The sequence below is a fragment of the Dendropsophus ebraccatus genome, chromosome 7 (assembly GCF_027789765.1).
Source record: "Dendropsophus ebraccatus isolate aDenEbr1 chromosome 7, aDenEbr1.pat, whole genome shotgun sequence".
NCBI lineage: Eukaryota > Metazoa > Chordata > Amphibia > Anura > Hylidae > Dendropsophus > Dendropsophus ebraccatus.
The window spans coordinates 147,605,392-147,618,104 of NC_091460.1; the positions used below are offsets into that span (position 1 = coordinate 147,605,392).

A 12,713-nucleotide genomic window follows, 5' to 3' on the forward strand; every position below is an offset into this window, starting at 1 on the left:
AGAAAAGCTGAATGATTCCGATTTCCTGCATTTTACCCCTCACAGCCGGCGCCATCTATAACACCGAATAATAATCGATTGCCCCAGAGACCACTTATTGTCACAGGGTCCCAGAAGTATTTCTTCATAAAGCCAAAACAATAAAGCGAAAAATAAATCGGAGCTTCTAGGAAGCTTTTTTTATTAGTTTTGTAATAAGAGCGGCTTAGGAAATGAAAACCATTTAAAGCTTTTTAATGAAAACGCAACTTATCAGCCAGAGCGGCCACCACCAGGCGTCAGCTAGCCCAAAACACTAGCCACACGTCCCCAACAGGAAACCGGGTGTTTCCTCATCTCAGCCACCGAAACATAAAGGACAATAGAGGAACGGAATCATCCGTCCGTGTAACAGGCTCATTAAAGCCCAATGTAAATGCAATTACAGGGATTATTAAATGTGTGAGTGAACATGGAGAACACTCCTGTCAATAGCGTCACTATGATCATACAGGCGGCTTCATGGTGAGCAACGCGCAAATTCACCCCAACCACTGGCTCATTGTGGAACACTCAATCAGGATGGATTTTATGAGAAAAACAGAAAACTTGGCTCTTCCCATGTCCCCCCCCCCCATATACTATACTATATAACTTGTGTTATAAGCCGTGTGCAAGCAACTAATTTAACTAGTGAGATTCATTACGTCATATCCTTTAATTCCGTCCATAAACAAAATGTGCAAGCTGCCTGGATGACAGATATGACTGTATACCTATGACTATAGTCTATATTCCATTGCCCATCAATAAAACTATGTCTATTCCTCATCGCAGAAGTAACAGACTGATTTTTTATGATCCAACGATTACTGATGGGAATTATGGGGGTCTGAATAGCCAGTGTAGTATGTGCTGTATTCTTCCACATGGTCCACACCCTGTAGTGACCAATGTTCAAATACAACCCAATATCCAGTAGCATGAACATTGGTCACTACAGGGTGTGGACCATGTGGAAGAATACAGCACATACTACACTGGCTATTCAGACCCCCATCAGTAATGATTGGATCGTAAAAAATCAGTCTGTTACATCTGCGATGAGGAATAGACATAGTTTTATTGATGGGCAATGGAATATAGACTATAGTCATCATTCTACATCTTGTAAAACTTAGTTAACAATTTCAACAGAGCATTCAAAGCAAAATGTATTGACTGTCTAGCGCTGGTCCTGAAAAAAAGATGGTGGATGACATGGGGCATCCAGGACCCAGAAGCAATGTCTCACTCATAGATTCAGGAGGGGACACTAAAAAGCCAAACTTAAAGTGTACCTGTCAGCATAAAAAACTTTTGTCAACAGTTGTGAGCACTCAGACCCAAACTGACCGTGAGAATGAGCGGGGAGAAGTGCAGTGTGAGTGAAGAGAGTCAGGCTCCATAGACTTACATTAGGAGCCCAACTAATCACATGTCACAGAGTCGGGAGAGGATGCGCTCAGTACGGTCTTCTCCTGGTTCGTTCTCACGATTGGTACAGGTATGAAAACTCAGACCTGGAGCCATCAACTTTTTTTTAATGGGGTCAGTGGGGTGTTCCATAGTTCCCATGGTGGGCGCTTACAAGCAGGCATATGGGCCAAGTGTTGGTGGGTTTCCGCAGCCCAGGGAATACCCTGCCAGCTTTATCTTCTTAGTTGCATAACGCTCCTAAATCTCAACTCCCAGCACTGGAGTGAAATCTCCTGACTCACAGTAACCAGCCCCATCATACTCTGCCTGCTGACATGTCTGCTTTATTACAATAGAAAATTTATGGCTAATACTAAACCAAACACTTGTCTATGATAAGGCTCCATCCCGGAACTGGAGCTTGTAAAAAGTTTTGTGATTTGTGAACTCATCAAGAACAAAGAATCTAAACCATCATAAAGGCCTGATGAGGAACAGCAACCACAACTGGGACTTTAAGATGGCTCCATAATTTTCCTATTCATGTCATGTGTTTGGGGCGGTTATCATGAAGCTAGAATATTCTATTTTATCATAGCTGTGATTTGTGTATTAGCTACAGAGGAGACTCGGGTGTCCATCCTACATGTGGGGACTGTGTGCCAGCACTTGTAGTCAGGTTTCTATTTCCAGAACACAGTAGAGCTCAGTAAGTGCGGACTCTGGTCTCTGTGCACAGAACAGCTAATAGACACACCACGATTACTAATGACAATGTTCCACATCTGCTGGATGGTTTCATTCCCAGGGAGCTCGGATCATCAAAGGGCTTCAATTTGTTATGCAAACATGGACTGAAAGGGAAGGAAACCTAAACACGAGGCAATGAGAAGATGATGATCTGCCGTAGGTGCAGCCTTGTTATATGCTCAATGATGCTGTCCCCCAAATCTAAAAGAAAGAAGTCAGGGTAAGGTTCCAGGTCAGGGCACATTTCGGGGCTCTGTCTCTGGAATACCTTCTCACCTAAGCTTTTTAGTCAATTTGTACATCAAAAACCTACAAAGACTGGTCTAAAGGTATTAAGTATACAGCTGTGTGGGCTTTTATACATTATGTATTACATTAGGCAAGCTACCACGTATAACGTAACCAAACCATTGACTAGTTTACTACCGATATGTAAAAAGTCCCACAAAGCAGAAGACATAATAAACTGAGTCGGTCTACCTCCGCACAACATTGCTGTGTCACCAGCTAGTCTCAGGATTTAAAGACTCAAACTCATAGAGAATCTTTGGATCCCACTGAGTGGTATTTGCAGGCGTTTTGCCTTGTCAGAAGATGTTACGCCCGTCAGGCTCCTCGCCTTTAGTTAGGCCGTGACAGCGTGGAGACATTTTGTGCTCAATAATTAAGTGAACAATAAGATGTGTTTTTGGTTACTGTATTTTTCATGGGAAGAGTGTCCCAGTTTGGAGGCTGAATGGCCCAGTAATCCTCCAGCCCAGGGCCTGATTATCGGCTCTCATGGACATTTGCATACCAGAGCTCCACCAAATGACCTGAATGAATGGGAACCAGCAATTACAGCTGGAGGGTGCGGGAGTGGAAGAGAAAGATAAGCAAGGCCCCTTTCATGCGGAGGACAAATCATGCAAATAAAAACAGTAGTATTTTGGTGAAGGGTGCTAGGAGACGGAGGCTTCAGACTCTCTAAGGACAGAATGGAGGAACACCTGGCACGTAGCCCAGATGCCTGGATAATTACCTGCACATCCCTCCTTACAGATAACATGTTGGGGCTTGATAAACTACTAAACCATTCATCTCCATCATAGCTTCCCATTTGCTTTTCCAGTCATGAAAGGTTCTTATTTTCCCAGGAGGGAAACAATTATCATAGATAAAAGAATCCGTCCTTAATTGTAACCTGACTGGAAACCTCCTGGATGACGTGTTTTATGGAGTTCTCTCTGCTTTTGCCTTCCAGCTGTAGATGTTCAGCACTGATGTCCTCCGACAGGTTGTGACACGGCCCCATTTGGTAGTTCAGCTCACCAAATGTTTTATAGCCTCAAGTGCTCATTCCCATGATTACCAACCCTGACACAAGGTCTACAGACCAAAGGGACAGTCTGCTTCAAGCTGGGACTCTCACATGTTGTTAGATTTCTGCATTCTTACAGCAAATGGACACACGGAGCACACTGTTACCACAGAACCAGGTCTACAAGCGTCTCTGCCATGACAAACACTGGAGAAACACCGTGACCTTCTGAATGTACATCAAAAGAACAGAGATCTTTGCCCTCATTCAGTTTACTAAAGGAGTACAGCCTGACCGACTCAGATTCTGGCCATAGCAAGTAATGAGGCGGAAAATGAAGGGAACTCGCTGCAGAACAATGACTCCATTTAACCCACTTAATGGCTCAGCAAACAAACTAAAGTTCCAAAGAACTAGAAGAGCTAGAAATAAAAAAAAAAAAACTCTACAAACCCAGAATTCTGATACAAAACTCTAGAGCAGGGATGGGAAACCTCCGTCCCTCCAGCAAAACTACAACTCCCATCATCCCTGGAAAGCCGAAGGTTCCCCATCCCTGCTCTAGAAGGTCAGATAGCTGTAAAAGTAACTTCTCACCATTCAAGAGCAAAATGCCGGCACCTAGAGGTATATACACACAAGGCAAAGCAGGTCAATCACTGAGAGCAAACTCAACATGTGTAACTGGTTAAAAATTAAACTCATTTATGTGCTACGTTCAATTACAGATGGTAACTTGTGTGACTGCATTGGAAAAATTTGACAACTCATAGAAATGTTGGATAAGTCCCAACAATTGTGAAGGATAAACCACCATGACCTAATCAGCGATGCAAGTTGGCAATAAAGTCAGATGGAATAAAACGAGAAATAAATTTAGATACCTGGAACATTTTGAGCCATTCTTGAAGGCCTGAGGGTGGCTGCACGGATGTGATCCGTCGTCGTTGCTGACCTTGTCCATTTGCTGCCCGTAGGTCACCAAATGTGGTGGGTGTTGCTGAACATGGCACAAGACCTGTTGTACTATAGGAGAAATGCTACATGAGAACCAGGGTCAAGTATAAGGCAAGAAAACACTTTGTATTCCTCCCCCTATAACAACCTACAGAATATGTGGGCGCCATATACAAGATTCATAGTAGTAATAATGATAATATTCTCTACGGCTGAGCTCACATACAGAAGATTTGTGGCAGAAATTCTTGCAACTAAAATGACTAAAACTTTGTTAAATTGATTTGAATGAGGAGATTTCAGAAAAATAGGAAAGTTGCCAAAATTTATGCAAAAAAAAAATCTTCCACATGTAAATTCCCCCCAACGTAGGAAAGGCTGGGTTCACACTACGTTTTTGCAATCCGTTTTTTGAAAAAAATGGATGGAAAAGCGGATGCATGTGTGTGCATTCGTTTTGATCCGTTTTTCCATTAAATTGAATTATTAAAAAAAAAAAAAAAAAACAACATGGATGAAAACGGATCCGTTTTTCTTAGCGTACACAAAAATGTAGTTGACCTCATTTTTGTGTCCGTTAAATAGAAAACTGATCCTTATTTTTTATAATGGAATTCAATGGAAAAACGGATGCACACACATGCAAAAACAGATTTCAAAAAAGTAGTGTGAACCCAGCCAAATAAGACTGTGTGTCATGTGACTACTTGCTGATGCACAACACAATTCTTTTATTTATCAGACAGAATGTCACTGACATAGTGAACATAGAAATCTAGCTCTCTGAATACCGCTAATTTACAGGGTTTGTACTTTTCATGTGTTTTTAGGAATTTCACATATATACAGTGTAAAGAGCTGATCTGATGGACGCGGTTCCGGTTGTCACTCAGAGTTGGGGGCACTGGGCGAGGACGTCACGCCAGTCAAGCATGTAATCAATTTCTCAGACACGTACACTTATAGCCAACAATCCCAGTGGGCATGTACTCAGCCCCTCGCTAATCTAACACTCTGCCCTTCAGATTACCGTCTAACCTGCGGCACTCTCTAAAGGGGTTAATGATACAGCTACTCTCCAGGTTATTTCCATCATTGACTCCTCAGAGAGGGATGATGGGCGCAGCCATTATCATTTACATTCACAAGGATTCTCTATAGGAGGCCAGAGATGACGACTCTCCTTCCACATCTCGGAGCTTCTATAGTCCCAGTGCTCTGTCCATTTTCCAGTGATTAACACTAGTGGAAGCTCTTATAGGCAGGGAATCCCCTCTGAAGTGTTCAGACGTAAAGCTTTTATTACAATAATGGCTTTGTGTTTTGCCACCTTTCCGAGCAGGCGAATACTCTGGGGGCTACTAAGATTCATATAAAAGGCTTCTGGTTTTAATCGCAGTGTGAACGCTTTAATGAATTATGCTAAAGTGATTGCTCCTCTGGGGGTATCAAGTGGTCACATTCTTGTAAGCTCATAAATAAGGCCGCACGCTGCAGCACCGAGTAGCATTTCACATGAACAACTAATAGGAAAAAGCTAAGAAAAAGCCTCAAGTGATGGGAATCAGAGCAATGGTGGAAGAGGAGACACTCTAGAAGGGCCGAGAAGGATGGTGGAAGAGGAGACACTCTAGAAGGGATGAGAAGGATGGTGGAAGAGGAGACACTCTAGAAGGGATGAGAGGGATGGTGGAAGAGGAGACACTCTAGAAGGGATGAGAGGGATGGTGGAAGAGGAGACACTCTAGAAGGGATGAGAGGGATGGTGGAAGAGGAGACACTCTAGAAGGGATGAGAAGGATGGTGGAAGAGGAGACACTCTAGAAGGGATGAGAGGGATGGTGGAAGAAGAGACACTCTAGAAGGGATGAGAGGGATGGTGGAAGAGGAGACACTCTAGAAGGGCCGAGAGGGATGGTGGAAGAGGAGACACTCTAGAAGGGCCGAGAGGGATGGTGGAAGAGGAGACACTCTAGAAGGGCCGAGAGGGATGGTGGAAGAGGAGACACTCTAGAAGGGATGAGAAGGATGGTGGAAGAGACACTCTAGAAGGGCCGAGAGGGATGGTGGAAGAGGAGACACTCTAGAAGGGATGAGAGGGATGGTGGAAGAAGAGACACTCTAGAAGGGATGAGAGGGATGGTGGAAGAGGAGACACTCTAGAAGGGCCGAGAGGGATGGTGGAAGAGACACTCTAGAAGGGATGAGAAGGATGGTGGAAGAGACACTCTAGAAGGGCCGAGAGGGATGGTGGAAGAGGAGACACTCTAGAAGGGATGAGAGGGATGGTGGAAGAGGAGACACTCTAGAAGGGATGAGAGGGATGGTGGAAGAAGAGACACTCTAGAAGGGCCGAGAGGGATGGTGGAAGAGGAGACACTCTAGAAGGGATGAGAAGGATGGTGGAAGAGGAGACACTCTAGAAGGGATGAGAGGGATGGTGGAAGAAGAGACACTCTAGAAGGGCCGAGAGGGATGGTGGAAGAAGAGACACTCTAGAAGGGCCGAGAGGGATGGTGGAAGAAGAGACTCTGTAGAAGGGCTGAGAGCGCTGGCTGACGGAGCTCACATAACTCCAATGGCACTCTGAGGGTTAAATGAGGCATGTATGGGGCTGTGTTAGAACCTGCCGCTGTAGGGAACTGTGAGGTCATGCAAATTACAGAGTGAAGCGATTAACCGTGACTGTGTGAAGTGCCAGCGACAGGAGGAGGGCAGCGAGGCAAAATGCATCAAAGAACAGCCAACCTCCGCCCTACAGCGCTGGATGCCGCTTCACAGTCTTAGATATAAACCTGCACATTTGTTGTGATGAAAGCCTCACCGATACCTCAGACACGTTCTTAGCTCATACAGGAACACAACCTGACATCTACTAACAGGACAGTGATAAAGATTCACTGATCTCTCAGGCCCAGCTCAATCCAAGGTTTACTGTGAGAAAGCTTCAAAGTACCGCCTGGCTCCTCTGTGGGACATATGGGAAACCTTTACAGAACCTGAGAGGACAATGACAAAGCTTCATGGACGACATCTCAAAGGACATTGGGTTTGTTCAGGGCAAATGGTAAAAGCTACGTTATAATGTCCGGTTTACTGCCCTGGTATACAGACTCTCAACACTATGTGGAGTTCAGATAGGAAGTAGAGAGGGCTTCAACAGGGACACATTGTAAGAACATGGGCGAACCTCTAACAAATCTAAGGTATCAATCCCCGATCTGTGGCAAAACTACAACTCCCAGCATGCTCAGAAACCCTTTGTAACAGTAGGAAAGCCACAGATTGGGTGACACACTGGCGTAATGAATATTGTTAGGTCGACAAGAGGGACGTCACTTCAGACCAACCCAGGTTCATGAATAAGATTGTAGAGCTAACTGTTAGAACATGGGGGGACCTTAGGAGAATCTAGGGTCCCCCAACAGGAGCCGGGAGTTTAATACTAAAATATGAGTGGGGGTACAGAGATTATTGTAGGAAAGTGTGTGTGTGTGTGTGTGTGTGTGTGTACGGGGGGACCCCAAAAGAAACAAGAAATACTGTCAGCTCAACAAGAGGTGCTGCCTCCTCACTTCAGAAGAACTGGATGTATTTTTACTGCACAAATCTCTGAAACAAACATGATATTAATGAACCAATGCTCTAAAGATGACCACTATTTTTGTATTCTGCACCAACGTGACCACAATTCAGGGCAAAGAAAAGAGGAAACCGCTGTATTTTATTGTATCTGCTCCGAGCAGGGCACCCTGGCAGATGGCTGTACATAAAACGTGGAGCAAAAAGCCAAATGTGGTTAAAAAAAAAACCCATAAAATATTTCCAAACAGGAGAGCCGGAGCGGTAGTGAATAGAAGCCTGTAGTTTGTGCTACCCCCTCCACGGGGACGGCTTTGCTTCAACCTCCCCAACTTGGATTTTCAGCAGCGCCACCAATTAATCTGCTGTTATTCACGACCAGAGCCGTCCCTCTGGAGCCGTAATGAAAGCAAAGCGGTGTCCAAATTAAAGAAGCAGCTGAGCAGCTGGCGAGGCAGGACGTTCACTCCAGTCAGGACCAAAGCGCCTATTATTGCATCTAATTACCTTGTGTACTCCGAGCCTTTGCAGGGTTTCTTTCCCAAAGAAAAAGAACGGACCTCGGATCCATGGTCCAACTTTCTTTTCATCTGAAATTGAAAAGAGAGAAAAAAAAAAAGATGTATAAAAAAAATGTGTCACAGGAAACAATGTATCAAAGTCTTATGTAACAAATGAGATGTCAGACAATTAAATGGAAAACAAAACACAAATTCATCTCTAGAAAGTAGAAGGACAGAAGATGGAAGGACAGGAGGGACGGTCCTGAAATACAATTCTATTCCCCAAACCCCATCTGTCTGCTCTGGGAAGGTTATATAGGAAGCGGCTATACCAGTCCCTCTATCATCCATCCATGATCAGAGAACCTGTTGCTTTTTCTATAAGATGTAGGAAATCATTTCATGTGTTGCTCGGCCCCATAAACGCGCCTCATTATTCACAGAGAAGAAGCAGGAGGAAACGTAAGAACTTTCAGTCATTTCAGATTTACATATCAAATGAGTTTACAAGAAAAAACACAATAGTGGGCAGCCGGCCATTTACATGAATGTGACCCGCCATAATGAGACTGCTGTGAGGACTCATGTCTGACTGTGCCCTGCCAACATGGGGCTCCTCTCGCTCAGCTGAAAAGCCTCCGTTTACAAAGACGAAGCTGCAGCTTTCATTTAGCAATGAGCGGCATACATCTGGCTCCTGTAACCGGGTGGGATCGTCCGGCTGCACACAGCACAGTCCCCAATGTAATTACTGCTGAGAGTCATTAGAACGCAGTGATCTTACAGGATGACAACAACAACATGGCTCAGATCTATTGCATATACATGGTCCACCTGCACCGGAGGCATCCACAGTGATCGCCATAGAAGCAAGGCAACGGCCAGACGTGGGTCATGGTGCTGATCGCTCTATTATAAGACACAGGACAGGTAAACATGGCAGCGATTCCTGTGCATTTCCACCACCATAAAGCAGAGCGTCCTGGAAAGTTCTGAATCCGCGGCCACTGTCGGGCAGGATTAATATTCAGCACCATGCTCGGCTGCCGGATAACCTTGTCTGGGAGGCTGAATAAACCTGTGGACTCGAACTTCCCTTAGTCCTCTATAATATGGACAGTGTGGGGATAGCCTACACCATGGGAGGGGGGCTGCCCGTGCAGAAGGCAGCATCTCGGGGGTCACCCCGCCATCACACCATGGAAGGAGGGCTGGGGGTCACCCCGCCATCACACCATGGAAGGAGGGCTGGGGGTCACCCCGCCATCACACACATACACAGACAGGGGGATCACACTATGCAGAAGGCAGCATCTCGGGGGTCACCCCGCCATCACACACAAGGGGAGACGCACACACACAGACGGGGGATCACACCATGGGAGGAGGGCTGGGGGTCACCCCGCCATCACACACACACACAGACAGGGGGGATCACACTATACAGAACGCAGCATCTCGGGGGTCCACAGAGAAGGGGAGACCCGCACACACAGGGATGACACCATGCGGGAGGGTAGGTATAACCTTGGCAGGAGGCTTACCAGGCTGGTGGGTAAATAGCTGGAGAATCGCTCCCATCCTGGAAGTTTACAGTACTGTAAGGCGGCGGAGGGCATTGTTATCTGGTGCCAGGCGGCTGCTCATCTAATCCAGGGGGTGGTGGGCACTGAGGGGGAGGCAGATGGAGGTGATGCCAGTGTCTGTGCCATCTGCAGGAGGGGAGGATGCTCACAGCTCCATCAGCTTCCCTGCAGCCCGTTACCTCAGCCGCTGCCCGCCCGCCCGCCCGCACAGCCCGTTACCTCAGCCGCTGCCCGCCCACCCGCCCTCACAGCCCGTTACCTCAGCCGCTGCCCGCCCGCCCTCACAGCCCGTTACCTCAGCCGCTGCCCGCCCGCCCTCACAGCCCGTTACCTCAGCCGCTGCCCGCCCGCCCTCACAGCCCGTTACCTCAGCCGCTGCCCGCCCGCCCTCACAGCCCGTTACCTCAGCCGCTGCCCGCCCGCCCGCCCTCACAGCCCGTTACCTCAGCCGCTGCCCACCCGCCCTCACAGCCCGTTACCTCAGCCGCTGCCCGCCCGCCCTCACAGCCCGTTACCTCAGCCGCTGCCCGCCCGCCCTCACAGCCCGTTACCTCAGCCGCTGCCCGCCCGCCCTCACAGCCCGTTACCTCAGCCGCTGCCCGCCCTCACAGCCCGTTACCTCAGCCGCTGCCCGCCCGCCCTCACAGCCCGTTACCTCAGCCGCTGCCCGCCCGCCCTCACAGCCCGTTACCTCAGCCGCTGCCCGCCCGCCCGCCCTCACAGCCCGTTACCTCAGCCGCTGCCCGCCCGCCCTCACAGCCCCCCAGCACGGCGGCACGGACAGCTACTTACTTTGTAAAAGATCATTTTTAAAGTGCCGTAGAAGCCCATGATTGCCGGTGGGGTGAGCCGCGTCTCCGCACTGTATCCCCGCTCAGCGGCTCCTGGGGGCCCGGGCGCAGACGCTTGGGGAGGAGAGGAGCCCGTATCCCGGTGCGGAGTGTGTGAGGGCGCCGTGTGCTGTGGACATGCTCGGACACGTCAGGCGGCGGCGGCTGCAGCTCTCAGGATCCCAGTATCCCCGCTGACAGCAACTCCAGAGACTCCACACGGGCGGCCGCTACCACCGGGGGGGGAACACGGGGGCGGTGTCACAGAGCTGCACGGATTTCTACAGGCGACACTCAGCGAGCATCCGACCAGGCCTCCCCCGTTTGAAGAGCCACAATGGTACAGTCCGGGCTCCAGCTCCACAGCCCACACATCAATTATGTGGAGAATCACGGAGCCTGTCAGCGCAGAGGAGGGAGGGCCCGCGGCCGCCGCACCTTCCCTCTCATCACACGGCTCCCGGTGCGGCTTCTGCGGGGATCGGCAGCCGGTCACCCCCGGGAGAACCCCCCCCCCCCTTATCGTGAGTGATCGGTACCCGGCGGGGGGAGGTAACGTCTCCGGGAGCTCACTGCGCTACACTCACCCTCCCGGTGCCAGCTACATGTACAATTCACATTACACGTACACTATATGCGGTATGCGGCCGGTACCGAGCCAAAAGCTCATGAACTAGAGCCGAGCACCGGCTACCGACCCAGGAGAGGGCTGCACCGGCTGAAAGACTAGGGCACATGGCCCAACTGGCTAACAAAACATGGGACAGGGCCACCCCGGCCAGCAGACTACGGGAGAGGGTCACCCCGGCCAGCAGACTACGGGAGAGGGTCACCCCGGCCAGCAGACTACGGGAGAGGGTCACCCCGGCCAGCAGACTACGGGAGAGGGCCACCCCGGCCAGCAGACTACGGGAGAGGGCCACCCCGGCTAGCAGACTACGGGAGAGGGCCACCCCGGCTAGCAGACTACAGGAGAGGGCCACCCCGTCTAGCAGACTACGGGAGAGGGCCACCTCGGCTAGCAGACTACGGGAGAGGGCCACCCCGGCTAGCAGACTAGACAATAGGGCCACCCCGGCTAGCAGACTACAGGAGAGGGCCACCCCGGCTAGCAGACTACAGGAGAGGGCCACCCCGGCTAGCAGACTAGACAATAGGGCCACCCCGGCTAGCAGACTACGGGAGAGGGCCACCCCGTCTAGCAGACTACGGGAGAGGGCCACCCCGGCTAGCAGACTACAGGAGAGGGCCACCCCGGCTAGCAGACTAGAGAATAGGGCCATCCCGGCTAGCAGACTAGAGAATAGGGCCACCCCGGCTAGCAGACTACGAGAGAGGGTCACCCCGGCTAGCAGACTACAGGATGTCTGCATGTATCTTAAAAAGACAGAGTGAACTTTTTCAAGCGTTTATTTCTGTTAAAGTTGATGATTATGGATTACAGCCAAGAAAACCCCAAAAATCAGAAAATTAGAATAATTAACCCAAAACCCCTGCAGTGGCTTCTTAAGTGTTATAAAGGGTCCCTTATGGTGCATTTACACAGACAGATTTATCTGTCAGATTTTGGAAGCCAAAACCAGGAACAGACTATAAACGGAACAGGTCATAGAGAAAACACTGAGATTTCTCCTCTTCTCTAATCCATTTCTGGCTTTGGCTTCAAAAATCTGTCTGTGTAAACACACCATTAGTCTGGTTCAGTATGCAACACAATCATGGGGAAGACTGCTGACAGATGTCCAGAAGGCCGTCATTCACACACTCC

General features: G+C 49.0%; 1 protein-coding gene across 7 annotated transcripts in view; it reads right to left on the reverse strand.

The window, feature by feature from the left end:
- Positions 1-12,713, reverse strand: part of FBXW7 (F-box and WD repeat domain containing 7) — a 173,678-nt gene that overhangs the window by 21,580 nt on the left and 139,385 nt on the right. For 2 of the 7 annotated variants that reach the window (XM_069978686.1, XM_069978685.1), the window contains exons 4-5: positions 8,534-8,616; positions 4,372-4,513 (exon numbers count right to left, since the gene is read on the reverse strand). In XM_069978686.1, coding sequence (XP_069834787.1) covers positions 4,372-4,513; positions 8,534-8,616 — 225 coding nt within the window. Of the gene's footprint in view, positions 1-4,371; positions 4,514-8,533; positions 8,617-10,073; positions 10,311-10,374; positions 10,392-10,907; positions 11,232-12,713 lie in introns of those variants that run through there. The other 5 variants (XM_069978690.1, XM_069978689.1, XM_069978688.1 and 2 more) reach the window with 5 other exon arrangements.